Below are 23,050 nucleotides of genomic sequence, written 5' to 3'. Positions count from 1 at the left end.
AAAAAAAAAAAAAACAAAACAAAACAAACAAAAAACCCCAATGAGCCCATTTGTTTGCATATTGTCTGTGGCTGCTTTTCAACTGCAAAAAAAAAAAAAAAATCAGATTACAAAAATTCTGTTTAATTTGAGGCTATTTATGTAAAAAAAAGTATTAATCCTGAAACCCTAAACTACTATCTGTGGTGATCTCCCTTCATGGAGGTTTAATTATAGGGGGACTTTTGCTCTGTCTATAGGGTTGGATTTTTTTTGTTTTTTTTTCCGGTACGCGGGCCTCTCACTCTTGTGGCCTCTCCTGTTGCAGAGCACAGGCTCCGGACATGCAGGCTCAGTGGCCATGGCTCATGGGCCCAGCCGCTCTGCGGCATGTGGGATCCTTCCGGACCGGGGCACGAACCTGTGTCCCCTGCATCGGCAGGCAGACTCTCAACCACTGCACCACCAGGGAAGCCCATAGGGTTGGATATTTTTAAACGAGCCTGTGCTGTAAGGAAACTAACAAGGATGTTTCCACTAAAAAACAAAAATCAAAAAAAGAACCAACCAAACAAAGAAAAATACATCTTCCCTTATACTGAACCTCCCTTGAACCTTCCTACAGCGTCAGTTATCTATAGGGTATCTGCCTTCCTATAGCATCTACACTCAGGCCTTTGTTCTGCCATCTGGGGCTCCCTAGGCCACAGAAGGTCCTTGTTAATAAGATCTGTGTTCAGAGTTTGTCTCCTGGGAAACACAGGCCTATAGCCCCTGGTACAGACATTATCGTAGGCAATCCCAAAGTGTGTTATTTAATGCATGGGATTTTCTAACTCGTGTGCATGCTTGACTTCCTACTTGACTAGAAGCTCTTTGAGGGCAGAGACTATGAAGTAGACATTTCCACCCTCTACAGCATCTGGTACAAACTACACAGAGCAGGGCCTCAGGAAATCCCTGCTGAATGCGTGAATGAACAATGTTAGGAGACCCAAATTATCATTGCATGAGTATTTCTTTCCCTTCTACTGGGGACATTTCTGGCATTGCTTGCTTGTCAGTCACCGCCTGCCCCACGTCTCCTCTAGCCCCAAGCTTCTGGACACAGCTATGCAACTAGGAATAAGAGGTGATGGGAAGAGTCAGAAAACAGCGGTGGGGCATTTGCTTTGGAAAGAATTGAGACATCCTTGTGCGAGAGAAAAGAGGAGAGCAGTGGAAAGAAGAGGAGGGTGGGGAAGAGGGAAGACTCCATGCTGGGGGCACTGGAGAGAGTGTAGGGGGCACTGAAAGTGAGATGTGAGTTGAGAGAGGTTCTAGGACGGCTGCAAGGCAAGTAAAAGCAAAGCAAGGAATAGAGGGCCGATGTCAAGGTGCAGGGCCACAGATAAGGAATTGGGGGTGCTTTCGGTGTTCTTTAGGACATACAGTAATGGTTGGAATTGTTTCTACGTTGGAGGCCTACGTTATGCTTGTCTAAAGGTGAGGCACGTGTGGACCAGACCTCGTAGAGCTCTGGAATGTGTTTGGGTTACACGTGGATGAGTGCCGTGTGGGACTGTGGCCCTGCCCATTCTCTGGCTCAGTCATCGGTGGGATGGGGGTGAGGGTCTAGGTCTGGAGCTGTGTTGGAGAATCTGCAACTGCTTTCGCTCTGACCCTTCCTCTGCTCTGTGCTTGTCATCCCGTCCCCGGCCAGGCCAGCAGAGACAGCTCCCTCTGGAACTGCAGTGATTTTGAGATGCCAGAGGAGAAATTCTCACAGTTGTTGGTGGGAAGGAGCGCTGTGGCAGAGGTCAGAAGACCAGGGCTTTGTTTCTATGTAGAAATGTCTTTAGGGAATGTTTTGATTTAGTTAAAGAAAGTGACGCAGCTAATAAAAGTCCTTTGCCCCCAAATCAGGAAATAGGGGTAAGTTCAAAAAGAAGGTTTTAGATTTAATCCACTATATTCTCATTATCTGGGGTTAATCACCACTAACCCTTTGGTATATGTTCTGGCAAGTAATGTTTTGTGCATATTCGTGTGTAATTTTTAAGCAAATCAAACTGTACACATTCTCGTGTCATATGCTATTTGCCTGTGATTGAACATCTTTTTGTGAGAGCACGTAGGTTTGCATCCCTGTTCCGCCTCTAATTTATCAGCTGCGTGGCACCTGATTGGCCACATCACCTTTCAATACCTCAGTTTCTTCATCAATAAAATGGAAAGATAACGATGCCCATCTCACAGGGCCGTGGGAAGGATCCCGTGGGACGATGGGCCACGTTGCTTCGCAAAATGTTCCCCAGAGGGGCGGGGCTGCACTTTTCCAGGTCCCGGGTCTCTGCCGGCTCAGCCTGCTTTTTCTTACACCGGCTTTTGGCTTCTTTTCTTTCCAGGATGGAGAAGGGGGATGGGCACGAGGAGGACTTTCGCTTGGATTGCCGCCACGAGAGATACCCTGCCCGTAAGTGGCCTCACCTGCAGGAGCCAGTGCTGCAGATTCGTGAGCCGTCTGAGAAGAGAGGACCCTGGAGATGGGCCAGGCCAACCTCTCCCTGCCCCCCTGCATTCTCCCCCCGACACATACTGCAGATGGCGAAACTGAGGCTGGGGTCTTAGCAGAGCAAGTCTTCCGCACATGGCAGCCACGGCCCTTGCAATGGGGTCGGAATGCTAAGGGAGCAAGAGGGACACGGGGGTGCCTTAAAGACAGGCAGGCGAACCACAGCTCCATCCAGGCCGGGGTTAGCCATTGGCTGGAAGGGACAACGGCTCTGGGGCAGAGCTAGCCAAGTCAGGGAGGTGATAGCTCACAAGATCTGTCTGAGCAGTGGATACTTGTGGTAGCTCAGAATGCACTGACTTCATATGCCTCACTGTGGGGGTCAGAGTCTAGGGCTCCTATTCAGAAAGCAAATGTCTGGACCAGAAAGCAAAGGGGAGGTCAAAGGAAAGAAAGGCCTTGCTCTGCACAGAAAAGAAAGGAGCTGAGACAAAAATGGCAGAATCTCATCCGAGCCTGCTGAATGCCCACCCCGTGCTCCCTGCCCACCCCACTCTGTACTAAGGGCTTTTTATACCTGATCTCATGTTCTTGCTGACCACCAACCCCTACAGCCAGGATTACTAAGCACACTTTGCAGAAATGAGGGCTCAGAGAGGTGGAGCAACTTGCCTAAGGTCACACAGCTAGTCAGTAGCAGAGCCCTTAGAGCAGGTGCTGTCTGTGCCCTGCCTGTATCTCTCAGACCTTTTAGGAAGCTACGGTGCCTCCCAGCTGCCAGTATTTGCATCTCTGTGCCTGGGGGCTTGCCCCACCTCCACCCACAGAAGGCAGGAAGTGCCAGGGAAGCTGGCATATAGATACCCTGGCTCCCTCGCCCCTTGAGTGGTATCGCCCTGAGGTGTGTGATTTGCAGGATTAGCCAGGTTTACCAGGTCTAGCAGCTGCCTGGGTTGGCCGCCTTCCCTCCCCTGGACCACGTCCCCGCCTCTGTCAAGTTTCCCTGCATCTTTGTATTGTCACCCCTTTGCTCCAATTCCTATCTCAGGGTTTGCTTCTGGGGAATCTGAACTAAGACAGCAGAGATTTAAACTCAGATTTGTCTGTCCCCAACCTCTGGGATCCTAGTAACGGAGTGAGAAATGGCTCTGCTGAGAGGAGAAGATGGAGGCGGGTGAAGGAGTCTGGGAGGAGGCCTGGCTGGAGAGGAGGAGAGGGTCTGGTCTTCACACTGAGGGAAGAGGCTCCTGTAGGAGACACCAGCCCAGGAAGATGTCCAGAATGCTAACTGCCTACCCGAGGAACTGGGGTGGATGCTGGGCCCACAGACTGTGGCTTCATGGCAGGTGTCAGGGTGGGGGGCTTCCTGGAGGAAGGGGTCAGGAGCCAGGGCATGGAGGAGGCTGGGGAGCACCTGCCTCAGGGATAACAGAAGACAGCAGGAATCCACCAGAGGGGTTCAGGAAGCACACGGTAGGGACACAGGCTGAGAGCCCTGGCATGTTCCAGAGGGCCACCGGCTCCCCTGCTTGGGCCGGAGCCCCCTGAGGCCCCTGCAGAGTGGGCAGGAAGCCCTGGGTGGAAAGGGGTCGTTGGGCTTGTCTTGGGGGCAGCTAGGGAGCTGGGAGGAGGAAAGGCCAGATCCCTGAGGGCTGAGGATGGAAGAAAGAGTCCAGAGAGCAAATCTGGCCCTGAAAGCGAGCCCTGGGATGGAAAGTGAGGACAGCAGAAGCCCTGCACCCCCAACCCAGCCCCTCACCTCTGTCCTGGCATCCACTTCACCTCCCAAGCATCACATGCATTCCCCAGGTCAACAGCCTGCAGAGAATTCCACCTTTCGTGCCCTCGGCAAATACTGAGCTGTGCAGACCCTCTGTGCTGGCACTGGAGATGCAGCCGGGAGCCAGAGCAGGCAAAGCTCCTGCCTTGCGGGGTGGGAGTCCAGAGGGAGGGAGAATCAAGAAAGAAGTGAACTCAGAAACAAGCATGGTGATCTCAAGTGCAAGGAACGTGATGATAAAGGGGGATCGGGGGAGGCCTCTTTAGAGCCACCTCTTTGAGGGGCCGCTGGAGCTGGGGCCTAAGGAAATAGAAGGAGTCAGTCAAACAAAGAGCCTTCCAGGCAGAGGGGCCTGCAGGTGCCAAGTCTCCACAGCAGCCAGCACTGGAGGCCACGTGGCCGGAGCAGGGAAGCGGTGGGGGTTGGGGATTGGGATGCGGGAGGAGACGGGGCTGGGGTGCCCAGGAGGCAGGACCATGGGAAAGAGCTGGCTCTGCAGTGGTGGGGGGAGGGGCATTGTGAGCACAGAAGAGACTTGCCCAGATTATTTATCTGTATCTATAGCTGTATCTATATCTGTGTCTACATCATTTTTACCTATATCCGCATCTATCCATCCCTCCTTCCATCCATCTGCAATGTGGGAAAAGGATGGGAGGGGAGGAAGAGTAGAGGCCAGCAGACCAGCTTAGATGCTGTCCCCTCATCCCCCGGAGTGACGGTGGCCTGACCTGTGTCAACAGAGATAAAAGTGGGAGGATACAAGAATTTTTTGCCAGAAGAGTCGTCTGAGTGCTTTGTGCTCCTGTGGAAGCAGATCCTGAGATAAGGACCCAACAGCAAGCACCTTATTTGGGTGATCCCAGAAAATACAATAGGTGCTGGGGAGGCAGACTAAGCAGGGAAAGGCCGGCAGGTGGAAGCCGTGCTCCAGGCTGGTTATCACTGTAGGCCCTGCTGGGTGACTTGGGGAGCCAGTGCAGAGCACCCGGTCTGAGTTATTCCCCCCAGACATGACAATAGCTCTCCTCAGGCGTTGTTCGAAGGCTGCTGGGGTAGGGTGGGGTGCATGAATTCTCCTGGGGTGGGTGGAGAAAGCTCTGGCGCCGTAGGAGGTCAGCTGCCTGCTCCACTGGGAGGGAGGGCGCACCCACAGCATCAGCTTGTGTGACTTGAGGTGACGGATGGAGGCGGCCAGGAACCTAAGATATGCACAGAACTTTCAGGCCAGCAATCAAGGGCCAGATGTCACCCACTGATGGACCTGGAGAGGACGAGTTTGAGGGGCGTGTAGGGTTGAGAACAGAGATAGTTGAAGCTGGGGGACTTTTGAGACCGTCGAGGGAGATTGTGTGGGGTGGGGAGAGATGGAGAAGCCACGAGGTCCTAACACCCTGGGGCTCAAAGAGAAGCATGGAAGCCGGTGGGGAAGGGACTGTGGCTCCCACAGGTTTTCCAGGTCCCAGCCTCTCGGGGAAGAAAGGAACCTCAGAGTCCCCAGCACCTCTGCCATGTGTGCCTTTCATCAGGTAGCCGAGTTATCCGGATGGCTGTCTTTCCCCAGGGACCAGCGGAGGCGCTGGGGTCTCAGAGTCACAACAGTGAGGAAGAGGTAGACCCCATCTGCTGTCGGAGCTGACGGGGAGGCACCCGAATGTGGGCTGGGCACACCCCATCTGCCAGACCCCAGGCAGCGTTTGGGGATGCGGGGCCCAGCCACCTGTGGACTGGGTCCTCACATGGTTCATGGGCTGGAGAGCAGCCTGATCGTCTAGGGAAATGACACCGTCTCCAGAATGCGGCCTCTTAGCTGCTAGTGGGATTTTGGCCAAGAAAATGTTTTGGAAAGTCCTGGACAAGTTTTGCAATATTTCTCTACTGAGCAACTGCTCAGATCTGGTTGGTGTACTGACTTGCCAGCAGGACGCACGGGGGAGGAGGAGTGCCAGGGAGCCTGCATTATTAAGCCCTTACTGTGTGCAGGTCCCGCTCAGCACTTCACAGCCGTCTCATCTGACAGCTGGCACAGCCCTGGGAAGGAGGGTTGATTGTTGTTATTGTGTAGACTGAGAGGCTGAGGCTCTGAGACGCAGATTGACTTTGTTGAGATCTCTGGCCCCCCGGGGAAGTACAACTCAGCTTGGCCTGTAGATCTCTCCCATTATCCTGGAACCAGGCCGTTCCTGCTCTGGTCCCCAAACTCTCCACCTCATTTCTTCCCACTCTCCCCTCCCTCATTCTGCTCCAGCCACCCTGGCCTTTCTCTTTCTTGAACATACAGAACTCATTCACTCCACAGGATCTCTGCACGTGCTCTTGTCTCCACCTGAAAAGCTCTCCCTCTAAATCTTTGCATGGCTGGCTTTGTCTCCTCTTTTTTTTTTAAAAAAAAAAATTAATTTATTTATTTTTGGCTGTGTTGGATCTTTGTTGCTGCACATGGGCTTTCTCTAGTTGTGGCGAGCAGGGGCTACTCTTCATGGCGGTGTGCGGGCTTCTCATTGTGGTGGCTTCTCTTGTTGCAGAGCACAGGCTCTAGGCGCATGGGCTTCAGTAGTTGTGGCTCGCGGGCTCTAGAGTGCAGGCTCAGTAGTCATGGTGCACGGGCTTAGTTGTTCTGTGGCATGTGGGGTCTTCCCGGACCAGGGCTTGAACCCGTGTCCCCTGCATTGGCAGGCAGATTCTTAACCACTGTGCCACCAGGGAAGTCCCTTGTCTCCTCTTTAAGCTTCTCTTCAGAGAAGCTCCCCTAACCTGCACCAGCTTCCCCAGTCGACCTCATATCACTGTGTTTTCTTTTCTTCATCGTATCTGTACCTCTCTGACATTATACTTACATACCTGGTTTCTGTTTTGTTGCCTTTCTCCGCTGGGTTCCATGAGATTAGGCACCCTGTCTTTTGTTTTGTTCACGCCTGTATCCTGAGAGCCTAAAACAGTGGGTGGCACACAGTAGGTGCTGAATTGCCTCTCTAAACTTCTCATTTTCTCCCACCATATCCCACCCGAGAAGCCACTTTTACATAAACAGTTACATGAACTTTTGGTTATCTTAACTGTTCCAAAAGTTGCTATTTTTTCTTGGGCTGCTGTGATACAGATTCTGCCACATTTTTTTCTTTTTTCTTCCTGAGGAAAGAGTTTGCCTTTGAAACCTGCCTTTGGGGCTTTGCAGTGCCACCAGCTAGCTCGGGGGCACATCAGATGTGACATTTGATGGAGGCAGTGCTGCCATATGGTCCAGGTGTCTGCATCTTCCTTTTAGGAACAGCTGGGGTTTGTGGCTGATTGCAGCTGTCCAGTTCAATGCCCGAGACAAGCTTTTGATTTTGCCAGGTGTGTCTGTGAGGCTGTGCTGAGTGAGAGGCTGTCACTCGCCGGGTATAGAGGTGGCTTCTGGGAGCTCCATCTAGACGAGTCTCTGCTACCGCTGCCCTCGAAATAGCAGAGGGAATTTCAAGGAAGACTTTTCTGGGCTCAGAGCAACTTGGCATTTTTATTAGATCAAAATGAAATCCAATATAGTACTGCTTGAGTCTGCTTCCTTTATTAAAATGGAAACAGACAATATTTCTGAAATAAATATCAATGCCAACTTGCTGGGCACACAGACAGCCATGCAGCTTGGAGATACCTGAGACCCTGGCACTGGGGTAGAGAGAGCTGAGCCAGTATCAGCATCGGAATCCCCTGGAGGCCTCCCTGAAACACAGATTGCCCGGTCCCACCCCAGAGTGTCTGGCTGAGGAGATCAGGGTGGGGCCTGGGGTTCTGCATATCCAGAGACTCTGCTTCTGCTGCTCCACAGACCACATTCTGAACTGCACTTGTCCCTGGGCTGCTGCCAGGAGGGAGTCTGCATTTTGTCACCTGTTTGGGCTCTTCAGCAACTTCTGGATGGAAACTGCTGCTTCTAGGGCAGATTCTCTTCCCATCCATCTTCCTAAGACACAAAATCATGTCTTCTCCACCCCCTCCCAGCCCCAAACCTTCCTGTGAGAGCGTCCCTGGTGGGTGTCAGGTCCTGTGCCAACCCTCCTGGACATTCCCCGGGAAGCCTTCTCCAGCCATCCCATTCGTGCTTCAGCTTTCTTTCAGTCACTCATCACTCTTGGAATCCTCCTTTGCTAACTCTCTCCCCACTGGGATGGAAATATCACGAGGACCAGGACCTTGTCACCACATTTGTGTGGCAGCCCCAGTGCCTAGCACGGGCTTGGGCCTCAGTACCTTTCCAGTGAATGTTTGAGCTCACTTTGTCTCCATGGGGTAGTTTCTCTGAGGACTGTTTCCATTTTACAGGTGAAGTTCCTTGGATTCCGAGCAACAGTGTCATTTTTCTTGGCTTAGAAGTCTGGGCGACTCTAAGCTCAAAGCTGTGTCATTGTTCTTTATGCCCATTTTTGCCCAAGGCAGTGTTTCTGCAATCATCCCCGATCCTAAGAAACACTTGGGGCCAGTTGTTAAAATACAGATTTCCCTGGAGATTCCAGTTCCTTGGTTTGGGGCCGGCCAGGAATTGGCTTCAGGTAAGTCTGATGATACAACAGAAACTCCAGGTGCAGGATAAACCCTGTACCGCCAGGGGCCTGCCGGGCCATTTACACCTGGCACCCAACGTCTTTGCAGCTGCAGCCTTGCACTCCTCACCCCTCCAGCCCCGTGTACTGGGCTTTCCAGCCTCACAGACCATCTTGCTTTCCTCCAACCACCAACATCATGAGCTTTTTCACACCTCCTGAGAACCTCATCTACCTGCCAAGAACCTATTTCACACCCTGTTCCTTCTGCCTGAAATGACCTGCTCCCTGCCTCCCTTTGGCAAAAAACAAAAAAACAAACCCTACCAGTGGAGTTGTGAGCTTCACAGTGCTTTCCAAGTCTAGCTCAGATTCTAGCAATAGTAACCAGGCCCCTCTCCAGCCCCTAGCGGAGGTGGTGTGCTCGCATCTGCATTTCCCTCCCCTGGCGCTCGAGTAGATGAGGGGGAATGTTATAGTGGTTACAAGTCCAGCCTGTGGAGTGAGGCTGCCTAGGTTCAAATCCCAGCAGTAAGACCCTGGACAAGTCACTTAACCTGTCTGAGCCTGAGTTTCCTCATCCGTGTAATGGGCATAGTAATGGCACCTAACTCCCATTTCTGAGGATTAAATGAGCCAGTGAACACGAGGCACGGTGAATGGCTCCTGACACAGTGAGAGCTGGAGGCATGTTTGCTCTTGTCATCTCTTCCCCTCACTAGACTGTGAGCACCCAGAGGACAGGTCTGCATCTGACTCCTGTCTGCAGACCCAGCACCCAGATGGAGGCGGACACAGTAGGTGCTCAACAAATGAGGAAATGAAGGAATCAATGGCTCTGGGGAGAGGTGGCAGGTTCAATGGACTCAGCCTGATCCCGAGTGTGGGAAAGAGATGGAGAGAATGTTATGGCCCAGTAAGGAGTCCCCAGCAGATGGACTTTAGTGAAGAGAGGGATGAGACACCCATTCGATCTCCTAGGAGATAACCCATCCCCAAGGTAAACCAGAAAACCCAACCTTCCCCTCCACATGGATCCCACACAAATCCTTCCCAAATCCTCCATCGTATTCATTCAACAAATCTACACCGTCAGCACTGTGTGTGGAATTGTGCTGGGTGCCAAGGACACAGCGATGAATAAAAGCAGAGCTAGCCTGTGTCCTCATGTTACATACAGCCTAGAAGAGGAAAACGGGAGGAAACAAGTAAACAGATATTACCAAATATGATGGAGTTTCTGAAGCGCCCTCAGCATGCAGATTTACAGAGCAGGGTTGACTTGGAGAGGCAGTCAGGGCGGCAATGGAAGAGGGATGATGGTGTCACTAGCTGGAAGGGTCTCCAAAGCCAGACATCTCAGTGCCAACCTTGATTCATCTCCCCATCTCTCCCCACATCCCAGGTCTTTCTAGAGATAAGAGTTCAAGGTTGGGCAGCCAGACAGTAGGCTCTGGATGGGCCCATGAGTCCTGGAGAGAGTTCTTCAGTACCTTGGACAGCTGGTGGAGAGGGTCCATCTGGCTCTTCTGTGATAGGCTGAGCTCCTCTGGGGTCAAGAACGTCAATACCAGCCGCCTGCCCACCCTCACTAATTCCCCTACTGGCTTTGGAGCACCTTGGACAAGTCACTTCCCCTGTGATCACCCCCATTTCTCTGCACATCTGTGATGCCGCTCTTGGTCTTGAAGGACCCTTCCAACCCACTGAATCCATTTTGGAACAGTGGATGTGATTTCACACAATTCAGCAGAGCTGAGAGCTGATCTCCCGGGATCTTGGTGCCTTGGAGAGAGTTTGAGACAGTGATTTCCCACTGAGGGATTGAGATGTCAGGACTGGAAGAGGCTGAATGTTAAAAAACTGCATGTTTGATACTTGGACCAAAAATGGAAGATAAATCACATCTTCTGAGAACCTCCTATGGGCTGAATACTCTGCTAAGCCTGGGAGGTTCCAAGGGAATTTGAAGCACAGTACTTGCTGCCAACCCTCTGAGTGAGACCTTGGATAGATCTCTTCCCACCTCTGGGCCTTGGCCACCTCATCTGTGAAGAGAGGTGGTTGAACCCAAACCCCCTCTGTACTGGCATTTTTAAATTTTCACATCTCTCTGATGTCACATAATGAAAGGCTTCTAGCAAGGGGCCTGCAGGGTCTGCTGACTCCTTTGTAACTAACATCCATTTGCGGGCCCAGAGAGGTGAAGTTACTTGTCAAAAGTCACACAGCTTTAAAAAAAAATAGGTTCACTCAGCTTGTCAGTGGTGGAGCCTGGATTTGAACCTTTTGACTCTCAGACTCCAATACAGTTCCCTGCCCTGACTCTGTACCCAAAGGAGGAGAGGCTAGCAAAGAGACTCTCAAATGTACAGAATCTCAGGGAGGGTGGGCCGAGCACATGCCTCCAGCTCAGGGGTCGCTCCTTCTCCTCCCGCATGGTTTCTTCATTTGTTATAAAAAGTCAGCTCAGGACATGCTCTGTGCCCAGCCAGGTGCTGGGGGCTGCGGGCTCCGGAATGAAGCAGACCCAGTCCCTGACGGCACTGAGTCCCCAGGTTAGCTGGGGAGACTCCGGAGTCATGGGACAAAGACGCCGGCCGGGAAGTAGTCAGAGGTCAGAAATGGCCCCCTGTGGGCTGAGTCGAGGCTGAGAGATGCTGTTTGGCCCACAGACGGTTTTAAATGCTTTAAAAGCCTTAGTTAGTTGTCATCATTTAAAAGCCAGGAGATTTGATTTCAAAATCCCAATTTTCAGTTTCTCTGATCATTTTGGGAGATCAGAGCCCACATTCCCCACGGCAACAGTTAACCAAAGCTGAGGAAAGGCTGCTTCTGGCCACTTCACCCAATTACGTCATTTGCTTGGGCCAGTAGGCATTTTGAGGTGGGATTCTCTGATTTATAGCATAAGGCTTTTTCTTTTTTCCTGGCTGGTGACTGGCCCCAAAGTAAAGGAACCAGGAGAAGGGAAGTGAGTGAGGAGTCGTGGTGGGCTGGTAGGGTGTATGGTGAGGTCAGGGCTCCCCTCACTGTAAATGGCTCTGGGCCCCAAGCCCCTCCTGGGAGGCTAGAGAAGGGAGGAGGACCCCAGTCATCAGCGAATTGACCTGATTTTGACTCACAGAAGGATAAGGATCATGGCCCTTCTTTTTCCTTAAAATCACATGATCACTTTCTCTCTGTTCCAACAAACTCTCCAAGGTTCTGCCTGTTGGCAACGGTAAGCAGCTACAATCATTTCTAAATACTCATTTAGAAAAACAATCAAGGCTTTCTGTGCACCAAATATTTGCTTTTAGATTTAAAAAAAAATCCCAACACCTATATCTTGGCAGCAGGCACTTCCAAAGAATGCAACTGTTTCAGTGACTGGGGCCAAAACAAACGTTTTTCCTGAGGCCAAACGATTCCAGAATGTTTGGCAAATGTTTCCCACCCCTTTTTAAAATACAGTAAAATTAGCAAAGCACCAACATTAAAGAATATTAAAAATAGAAGAAACGCCAAAGGAAAAAAAAATCACGCTTGCACACTCCCCACCATTGGTACAACCATCCCCATCTTTGCCTGTTCCCTTCCAGCCTTTGTTATGGGGAAGAATCTCCCAATAGTCAGAGCTACTTTGGGGGTGGAGGAAGAGTGATGAGCTGTCTGTCCTTGGAGGAGTGTAAGCAGCCGCTTGGCTTCAGCAGGAATTCCCACCTCAAGGGGCTTGCTCTGAAGGATGCCTGACCCTAAAGGATGAGAAGTATATCTGAGCATCCTTTAGAGCTCGGAGGGGGAAGCAAACGAACAGAGAACACATTTCTTTTAATGCTGAAGTTTCGAATCAGGAAGAAATTGATTCAACCCAGCAGGCCTGTAGCTGTGAATCCTAAGGCAGCTGCTTATGTTGGCTGAGTCTCAGTTTCCTCATCTGTAAAATGGGCTCAGGCTTGCGAGGACAGAACCTAGCAGGGTGTGTAGACTATAAGCACTCTGTCGCTGTTAGTTTTCCCCTTTGCCCTTTGAGCCAGTCCCACCCACCATGCCACGCAGTCTCTCCTCCCTGTGATCCCTTTGTTCTTATCTTTCTGGCTCCATTGATTCACCATGGAATATTCTCCAGGGGTTGAGCCATTTCTCTGCTGGGCTGTCTAATGCTGGGGGTGTTGCTGACAGAGCACCACTTGGAGTGGATGCTCCAAGAGAGGGAGACCCCTGAGGCTGGAGAGAGGATGTCCGGAGGGCTTCCTGTAGGAGGAGAAACTTGAGCTGGGCTTTGAGTGTTCAATTCAGCAGTAGGTACAAGGGCATTTCAGGCAGGTCCCAGCTTGGAGATGGAAATGGGTCTGGTGTGTTAGGAAGACATGAAGGAGGTGCTTGGGTGAAGGCAGGGGAGCGAGCTTCCGAGAATCAAGAACAGAAGAGTGAGCATGTTGGATCAGTCGAGCCTCCCAGCCCCTGTGCTTGCCCAGGCCGTCAAGAGCAGAGGGCCGTAGTGGGAGGCGGTAGAGTCTCTGCCCCACGTCTCGGCCCAGGGAGCTGCTCAGGGCCGGCTTTGGGACGTCCACGTACTTGCTCGCTGGCCTGAGGTCAAGTACACTGGAGTCATCTACACTGTTCTCCTTCTAACCCTCCCACAGCTCCTCGAGCACGTGGGAGCCCACAGCGGAGCCCAGGGAAGCCTGACGGGGTGGGTGGCTGGGGGGCAGGTGAGGCTGTGGGTAGGTGAAGGGGGGGATGGAAAGTTGGTGGGTGGATGGCTTGAGTGGGGTGGGTGAATGTCAGGGCAGGTGGGTGTGCAGGGTTGGTGGTGGGGCAGTGTGGGATTGTTGGATGGGTATGTTGGTGAGTTAAGGGGTAGAGACTTGATGAGTTAGTGGGTGTGTTGGCAGCTTGGGAAGCAAATGAGTAACCGGATGAGTTGGAGAGCGGCTGGGTGGCCGGATGGGTGGATGTCTCAGGTTATGGGTAGATGTGTGTGTGGGAAGCCAGGCTGGTGGGAGTATTATGGGGTGCTGGGAGGCTGGATGAGGCAATGGTGGGCGTATGGTGTGTTGAGAGGTGGGAGATGCCTGAGTGGGTTCTAGGGCTGTGGCAGGCTCCTGGGGGGATCGTGTGTGAGTGATGGTGGATACCTTGGTGGGTTGGTGAGTGGATGGCAGCGGACACTGGCAGGTGGATGTCTAGGTGTTGGTGGACCGGTGGACAGAGAGGTGGGTGATGGGGGCGTGGCAGAGGTGGAGAGCTGGGTGGGCGGATGGTGATACGGTGAGTGGGACGGTGGGTAGAGAGCTGGGTGTAGCTTGATAGATGGGTGGGTGGGGAGCTGGTGGGGGTCGGTGGGCCGATGGGGTGGGGGTGGAGGAAGGCAGCCGTTGGCACTGACCACGCCGTCTCTCTGCAGGATACCAGCCACACATGGGAGATTCCTGGCCCCAGAGCTCTGCACAGGAGGTGCCAGAGCTGAACCGCCAGTGCTGGGTCCTGGGGCACTGGGTGTGACAGCGACCAGCCTGGCTCCAGACCTCGGGCCGTCATCGGCACCAGCCCCCTGCTGCAAGACCACTGGTCTGGCGCCTTTGGAAACCTGGCCTGTGTGGGACACATGTGGCCTGCCCTGCCCGCAGCTGCCTGGGTCTCAGGGTCCTGGAAACGGGGCCAGGGCAGCCAGAGGGACTCTGGGACAGCAACTCCTAACTCTCGCCACCGCCACATGCAGAGCCCTGCTGGGTGCAGCTGGGATGCCGGGAGAGACACAGACCTCGGCCACCGAAAACCTGGGACCCACGAGCCAGCCGGGAAGTTCAGGAGGTCCCCAGTGTGCAGAGCCCTGCGGGGGGGCAGGGAATGGGTGGGGCTTCCTGAAGGAGGGGCAGTGGCAGTGGCACCAGGGGCATCACACAGCAGGCACACAGCAAGGGCTCAATAAATGCTTGTTGAATCTGTTTCCTTGCCGTGTGTGGAGGCCAGTTGCTCTCTGGGCCGTGGCTGCCCCCTCCTGGCCCCCCCCATCAGGTCCCTAAGGAACCTGAAGATGAGATGGCCCTGAGTGTGCTGGTCAGGGCCAGACATTGATGCATGGGCGGGTGGGGCAAAGTGGGGAACCTGGAGCTGAGGCTAGGTCTGGGGGGTGGGGTCAGGATGGAGCCAGGCTGGCAGGCTGCCTTGGATTCCAGAGGGTGGGCGAGGTGGGGGCCGGGCAGGTGGGAGATTTGGGTGGACAAGAGACAGGCCCTCAAACCCAGGCACTAAGCTACCCTGCCTCCCACAGGGACCCTTTACCCTGTGTCTAGAGCCACATTTACATGGAATCTTAAGGCTTAGGTGACTGGGGAAACATTCCTATTGTGAAGACGAGGGAACCTGGGATCACAGAGATGATGTAACTTGCCCAAGACCACAGAGCTAGCAAACGGCAGGTGAGGGTTTGAACCAGGACTCCTGACTCCAAGAGGCCTCATCCCTTCCCAGAAGGATTTCTAGAGCTTTCCCTCAAGTAGAGAATGTTTTTCATTCTTTCATAAACCCGTCATCCAACCATCCATCATCCATTTTCCATCCATCCATCCACCTATCCAGCCAGCCAGCCACCCATCCATTCATCCATTATCCACCCGTCAGTGGTCTTTCTTCCTTGTATCAGACATCCATCCATCATCCTTTCATGCACCACCCGTCCTCGTTATTCAACCATCCATCCATCTGTGTATCCATCTATCCAATGATCTAATTCATTGTGCCCCTACTATGTGCCGAGCACTGTGGTAGGCGCTCGAGACAGGATACTGAACCATCCAGAGAGGGCGTGTATCCTCACAGAGCTCACAGGTGGGCAGGACACATAACTAGACAGGTGATTATATAGGGCAGTGCGCGAAGTGCTCTGGGACCAGGCAGCCTGGATTCAGATCCCAGCTCCTCCACTTGAGACCTTGGGCAAGTTACCTGACCTCTCTGTGCCTCAACCCCGTGGGCACATGGGGGTCATCAGCACACCTACCTCTTAAAACTATTCTGAGGGTTAAAGGAGGGAATGTATGCGAAGCTTTTAGAACAGAGCCTGGCACACAAACACTGTTGGTGTTTGCTGTCACCTCAATGAGGGGAACTGGGGGGGGGGCGCTGCAGGAGCCCAGAGGCAGCACCTGCTTCCTGGGGGGGGGGGGGGTGGTCAGGGGAGGCTCCTGTGGGAAAATGACGTTTAAGCTGAGACATGAAGTTGTCTAGATGTTGGGCAGGCAAAAATGTAGAGGGGAAGAAAGTTGGGAACATTATAGGAACTTTAGGATAGTCTAGATGGCAGGTGCGGAGAGAAGGGAGAGCAACGGAGTTGATGAGAAATGTGGCAGCAGAGGTCGGTGGAGCCAGAGGGACTCTGAAGCCTCTTCAGGATGGAGCAGCAGGGGATGCTTTCAGCAGAGTGGGAAGCGCCCAGCTGTGCATTCCAGGAAGGTCCCCGCAGCTCTGGACAGAGAACAGATGCGGGAGGACGGGCCCCTTCCTCACCCTCACCACACCTGAAGGGAGAGAGGGCTGCTTCAGCACGGAGGCCCTGGGATGGGACACTGAAAGCAGATTCAGGAGCTAGTCAGCAGGGAAGATAGGCCGATGTGGGGGGAGGAGAGGGGAAAGTCAGCGATGACTCTCAGGTTATGGGCTGCGGGAGGCGGGGGCAGGGTCAGATGTGTTGAGTCTCAGGTTCCTGGGGGACACCAGGTGGAGGTGTGTGCTATTCATTCATTCATTCATGCAGCTGTTAAGTCAGTGATTCATTCATCCAGTAAATATTGCAGACCTACCGTGAGGGGTGGGAGCTGGGTCTGGGAGACAGACTGGGACCCAAATAAAAAGGCTTTGAGTGTCAGGACAAGAGGGTCAGGCTTTGGCCTCTGGGCGAGGAAAAACCACAGCAGCAGAGTGAGGCTGGGCAGGGGCGTGTCCAAAGGGAAATCTGGCCCAGGGCCCCTTGGAGCTCTTTATTCTCACCCAGGATCCTTTCAAAGTTACAAGTGGACCACAGAGGTCCGGGAGATGAGTTTCATTGGCACATGGGAAAAATTTTAATCTATTTTAATAGTTGTGTTTATGTAAATGTGTATTAGGAAAAAAATGCATAACGGGCACATTAGTGCCGTGATTTCACAGACGTCATTGCTTAAGATGAAACCAAAGTAGGCATTTAAGTTCAAAGGAAAAACGTTGGCTTAAAGAAAAATATTAAATAAATAATCGTGGAAGTGGTATGTGATTATGGTACGCGGACGGCTCAAGCGAGGGCCATTCTTACCCTCTGCTCAGGCCAGAGAGGGAGACGGGGAGGAGGGAGGAGGCCCATGGGACCGCTCAGGCTTCAAGTCCTTTTGGGCACCTGCTGGGCGGCGGGGAGAAGTAGCTGTCTTTCAGTCTCACAGAGGTTGCAGCAAGAAGGCTGCAGGTTAGATTAAAGGAAGCACTTCCAGGCAGGCCAGGTGAGTGATCCCCATGAGTCCCTACTGAGAGTTACTGGAAGGGTTGTCTTCTTGCAGGGAACAAATGCCACACTGTCTGTCTGAACCTGGGAGGAGGAAGGACCACCTGGTTTGAAAGCAGGGGTCCTGGGTGAGCACACACAGGCTTGGATGGGGAGGCAAAGGCGTCCTCCTCCCGCCCCGGCGGACAACTTTCCCAGCTCCATACCCTGCACTGAGCAGACATGGATAGAATGACCACCCGTCTGTCCATGGATAGAATGGCCGTTGGCCTTGGATGTTGACCTTGACCCCCATAGGTTGGCCTGACCCACAGCCCAGAGTAGTTCTTATGCAGCCTGTTCTGCGCTGGGCACCTGCTCCCAGCCTGCCTGTAGCCACACACCCTGGGCTTGTGTGCACACGCCAACCTCGACATTGTATAAGCTTGAGTTAGCAACTTGTACGTGCACAGCTGCTAACCCACCCTTGCCTGTGTGCTCCCACTGGCCCTGAGCACGCGTTCATGTGGGCACGTGCTGGCCCTGGACACGTAACAGCCCTGGACCTGTGACTGCACATGCCCCGTGCCCTGAAATGAGGCTCTGCCCTCTTGTTTGCTCACGTCACCCCCTTTCTCCCCAGGTGCCCTTGGGGCCATGGTCCTTCCCCTGCCCGGGGGCTAGCGGGCAGGTCCAGGCCTCTGGAGGTCACTGGGTTGACTGCCTTCTTCGGCTGGTGGCTGTGATGAGCTGTCCTCCCCGCCACCAGCACCAAAGCCAACCCATCCTGGCCACACACTCCCTCAGGTAATGGAAGCGTCAACTTGATTCATGGCCTTTCCTCCGCGTCAGCCAGGCCTGATGACAAGGCACGCTGGGAGGCTCATCTCTGGGAAGAGCTGCTGCTTCCAAGGTGCTGACTCCTTGTTTGGGAGGAAGTGGGGACAGAGGAAAGCAGCTGGGGCTGCAGAGTTAGTTCAAATCCTGAGACCACCGCTGGCCTGCATTTGGCCTCATTCATCGAGAACTGTTTGCCGAGGGGCTTCCGTGTGCCAGGCGCTGAGTGTGCACTGGAGCTGCCACGGTGAGTCAGAAAGACACTGACTCTATTCTCATGGAAAGTATATTCCAGGGAGGAGACAGAGATGACTTTAATAATTCTAACAAAAATATCAGTTCAGCTTCTGAGAAGCGCTGTGTAGGCGAACCACGGAAAGACCGGATTTAAACTGCAGGGGTGAGGGCGGGCCTCTCAGAGGAAGGGCCATGGCAACAGGGATTGAAGGATGAGGAAGGAGGCGATGAGGCGGTGTGGGCAGAAGTCACAGCATGTGCAAAGGCCCTGGGGTCGACATGAATGCCGTGTGGTTGTGTGTGACACCGGGACAGTATGCCTGGACCTCCAGGCGAGGGCATGAGGGCTGCTACTGAGCAGGCGTCTGGGGTCAGAGTGTGTGGGGCCTTGTGGATTATGGCAAGTTTGGCCTTCACCTGGAAGGCTGCAGGGAACCTCTGATAGGAGGGTTTTAAGAGATGGACACATCAGCTCTGCGTTTTGGGAAATTCATCCAGGTCTGGGAGATGGGGTGCAGGGCAGAGGCAGGGTGACCAGAGAGGAGCTGCTGCAGGTCCTGGAGGGAGATGGGGGGGGAGGGGCACCTGGACTGGGTTGGCCTTTCTCTGAGCCTCCCTTTGGGGCTTTGATACTGTGCAGGCAGGGATGCTGTAGGCCACATGAGGCCTTCGTGGAAACCAGGAAAGAGTGAGTGTCCTCTGAGTGGATGACTTAGAAAAGCTCCTGTCCCCAAAGCACGAGAGATGGGGCCCTGGAGCACACAGCCTGGGAGGCCTGGAGTTTAGCTCCACCCCCTCACCCCTCACCCCTCACCCCTCACCCAGGGCCTTTGGGCAGTGAACGAATTACACCGTGGTGCTGGTGGACAGCCCCGCCGTGGGATCAAAGATAAACTCAGCCCAGCTGGACCAGCCCAGGAAAAGCCAGTCTCCTCCGCATGGGGATTTACTGCACAGACAGAAAATCACGGCGCGGGACCTCTTCCCTGTGCCCGCACAGCCCAGCCCACCATACCCTGGAAATTGCTTCTCGGGCCACATTTCACCCCGGACTGACGCTGTCTGAGCCTCTGCCTTCGGGGAGGCCGGTGGCTGGTGGATGGCCAGAGGCCTGGCAGGGGAGCAGGCAGCGGCCAGGACTGGCCAGGACATTGGGGAGGGAGGGTCCCTGGGACTCGGGGGGCGGGGAGCGGGAAGGGGCCTCTGCCTTGGAGAAGTTCCATGGCATGAGGCCAAGATGGTGAGTCAGTGCACCAAGCCCCCTTCCCTGGACCCTGCTGACCCTCCCCCAGAACTTCCAGGGTGAGTGGGTGGGTGTCAGGGGCGGGAGGTGCAGGCAGGGTGGGTTAGAGAGAGGAAGCGAGGGAGGGGCTCAGAGCAGGGACAAGAGCTGGTGGGGGAGGGGAGAGCACTCACTCTCTAAGGCCAGTGCCCTTTGAGGACGACCAGCTGAGGCTGGAGGGCATCCCGGAAGTTCAGGTGGGCGGAGTGGGAGAGAGTGCCGCACCGCTCTGGTGAGGAGCCTCGGCCCAGAGCTGGGCAGCCCTGGGGTCCCATCTCAGCCCCCAGGCCACTCTCTTACTGTGAAAGCCTCAGTTTGCACACCTATAAAATGAGGGAAATCGGGCTTCCCTGGTGGCGCAGTGGTTGAGAGACCACCTGCCGATGCAGGGGACACGGGCTTGTCCGGGGAAGATCCCACGTGCCACGGAGCGGCTGGGCCCGTGAGCCATGGCCGCTAAGCCTGCGCGTCCGGAGCCTGTGCTCCGCAACGGGAGAGGCCACAACAGTGAGAGGCCCGCGTACCCACCCCCAAAAATAAATAAATAAACATGAGGGCAATCATGGAACTTAGCCAGCGTGCTCTCCCTCCCAGGAGATGCCCCAAGGGCACCCAGAGCGACTCCACAGAGCAGGCATGGCTGGCACCCTGCAACCTGGGTAAGGAAGCTGAGGAAACGCGGGGCACAAGGTCACTCGAGAAGGTCGCACAGCTAGGAGGTGGTGGGGCCACACTTGAGCCCTGGCTGGCTGGCCCCAGGGCCGTTGCTCCCATCAACACGCTGGGGAAAGGGTACCCTCGAGGTCTCGGTGTCTGACAGTGATGTGCGCCTTCAGTGACGAAACCCACAGAGCATCCAGCTTGGTATGGGCTTCGCCTGCGTTGGCTGTTATTTATTTTGTTGTTATTATCACAGAATACGACTACCAAAGGCTGCCCCTTTGGCAGGGGCTGAGTGGAGCTGTTTCCCAGAGGCTGGGAACCTGGAAGTGGTGTCGTGAGTGCCACGTAGAGGTCCAGGGACATGCCTGACCGCCAGCCCCATGGCACATTGGGACACACGACAGATGCCTCGTCTGCCTCCCCCGGCCCCCTGGCCTGGGCCTGTTGCCTGACTGGATGTTTGAAGCTTGAGTCCCAGGCCCCCAGGATAGCTCTCTGCGTGCCTAGGAGGCTGAGCCCCACCCCTGCCGGGCCCTACAGCACTGTCCCCCCGTCCCCCCTGCTCTTCCACATGATCAAACTGTCTCTGTCTCAGGGGTGCCAAGTCGGATGCTGTGGAGTTGTGATGTCGAGGCCAGCGAGGCAAAAGGGGCTGGTGGGGACTGTGGTGATCCGGGAGGAGCTGCCAGGCTCAGGGCCAGCTCTGGCTTTGGGGACCATCTGGTAATGTGGGATGAGAGCTGCCAGGGCTTCCGGTTTTTCCAGAGAAGCAGGGAATTGCCAGACCAGTGCAGCCAACGAACCCCGAGGAGGCTGAGCCTCCGGACTGTGAGCTGCCGTTCCACTCCGAGGCCAGGGGGTGCCTGGAGACTCAGGAAAGGGCCATCCTGGCTCCAGGTGGGGTGGGAGGTGAGGCCTGCGGTGGGACCCAGGGCATCTCAGCAAACGTGTCTGGGCATGGGGCAGCTGTCACCTGTTTGGCTACAGAAACAACAGCCTTGGCAGGCTCTGCAGGACCCTCTGGGCCCTTCTGAGGTCATGGTGCCAGTGCTGGAACTGTTTGGAGCCAAACAGACAGACAGACAGAAGCAGGTCCTTCCCACTGTAGATTAGAGAAGGCAGGTCCCCAGGGCACAGAGGCCTGGGGGGAGGCTCCCCTGGGAGCCTGTGCCTGCTCTTCCTTAATCCTCTTGTCAGCTGTGGCCAAGATTCATTCCCAGCAGACCATGCCTGGGTGCCAACAAGCCCCTGCGTGCCAACTGACAGCTATGGTTTGGGGCCGATTTACACCCCTGTGTTTACAGGGTCGGGGTGGGATGCAGGGAACAGGAAGCGGGATGTGGAGAGAGAGGAAGGCCTCTGTTCTCCAGGAGGGCTGGGGGTGGGGACTGTAGCTCCAGTCGGCAAAGGTTACCCCACTGACCCCTGCCCTTCTGCCCCTGGGGATTGAGGGGCGGGGCGGAGGTCTCAGGAATAATCCCCTCCCTCCCTTTACCTCCCTGGAGAGGCGAGGAGGGCTGGGGGGAACCAGCCCTGGGCACTCATGGAGTCAGGGGTCAAGGACCAAAACCTCCCGGGGGCCAGGAAGGGAGGGAGGGCTGATGTTCAGGTTGAGCTGGGGTGGACGGTCGGCTACGCAGGACTTGTAACCGGATTTATTTGGCTCACTCAATGTTTACTTTAACTGAAACAATTTAGAGCCAACATTTAAAAGTCCGATTTCACATTAAAAATAATGAAAACACCTGGATTCCTGGCTTCCCTTAAAACCCCTGAAGATCTGGTCTTGCGGGACCCTGGGTGCTGAGCTGCAGCTGCCCCCTAGAAGGGGCCCGTGCTGCCCTATTGACCAGGTCTTTGGAGGCCAGCTTTGCTCCCCGACGTTGCCTGCCTGGTTCCTGAGCAACAGGGACCCAGGCCCAGGGCCCTGGCTGGTGGCTGGAGAGGCTTAGAAGTTGGGATGCCCGGCCGGCCTCACAGCCCACAGCTGGAGTGCGGGAAGGGCTGGCCTGCGTTCAGGGTCTCCAGGGCTGGCGCAGAGACACAATCCCTGGCAACACCAGGGTGGCTGGCAGAGCAGGGCCCTTCTGTCTTCACAGGAACTCAGAGGGGAGCAGGGGCCGGGGCGGGCCCCCTAGAGGCTCTGCCATCTTCCTTACATTCGGGCAGGACAGAGGCCCTCTCCCCTCTCACTGGTTCAGTGGAGGGAGGTGGGGTCTCCAGAAGGCCCTCTTACCTAGTGCCAATGTAATTGCTGGCAACCGAGCTGCAGTCTAGACCCCTGGCCCCTTCGACTGAACCTTCTTCCCACTCAAGGGCTGCTTTAACCAGAAGCCAATGCTTACCCCTAAGGGACGCAGGGGCGTGGGGAAGTGCAGGAGGAGCCAGCAATCCAGCATCTGGGGGCTGGGCTTTCAGAATCCACACATCCTGAAGGGAAACCCCAGGGCCCAGGGAATTTCACCCTGTCTCAGCTCTCCCTTGGTTATCTCAGGATTTGTGTATTGACTGATAGCTCCCCAAGCTGTGTGTCTTGGGCAAGTTACTCAACCTCTCTGTGCCCTGGTTCCCTTGTCTGTAAAAGGAGGAGCATAATCATACCTACCCTACAGGGTTGCATGTGGATGAAATGAGTTAGTTCCAGGCAGGTAATAACCACTATAAACGTACGGGCTTCTATTACCTGGTCAGGACCACGACCCCATCTGCAGGTGGGAAAACAGAACAGCCAGCCTCCAGTGGGCTCTGACGCAGTTCTTGGCGGCAGCACAGGCTCCCTCTGTCTGACCCCAAATCCAGTGCATCAGACCATATTCTTAAC

At 54.6% G+C, this 23,050-nt stretch overlaps 1 protein-coding gene across 2 annotated transcripts in view; it reads left to right on the top strand.

Annotated features, from left to right (window-relative positions):
- Positions 1–14,707, top strand: part of GSG1L (GSG1 like) — a 215,388-nt gene extending 200,681 nt beyond the window's left edge. The window contains exons 6-7 of one of the 2 annotated variants that reach the window (XM_029221177.1): positions 2,367–2,434; positions 14,166–14,707. In XM_029221177.1, coding sequence (XP_029077010.1) covers positions 2,367–2,434; positions 14,166–14,263 — 166 coding nt within the window. In that variant the 3' untranslated portion in view covers positions 14,264–14,707. The remainder of the gene's footprint in view (positions 1–2,366; positions 2,435–14,165) is intronic. The other variant, XM_029221178.1, reaches the window with a different exon arrangement.
- The last annotated feature ends 8,343 nt before the right edge of the window (positions 14,708–23,050 follow it).

This window comes from Monodon monoceros, unplaced genomic scaffold (genome assembly GCF_005190385.1).
Source record: "Monodon monoceros isolate NGI ecotype Baffin Bay Population unplaced genomic scaffold, NGI_Narwhal_1 Super_Scaffold_13, whole genome shotgun sequence".
In the NCBI taxonomy this organism is placed as follows: Eukaryota; Metazoa; Chordata; class Mammalia; order Artiodactyla; family Monodontidae; genus Monodon; species Monodon monoceros.
Note: the sequence above shows the minus strand (reverse complement) of the source record. Positions and strands in the feature narration are given on the sequence as shown.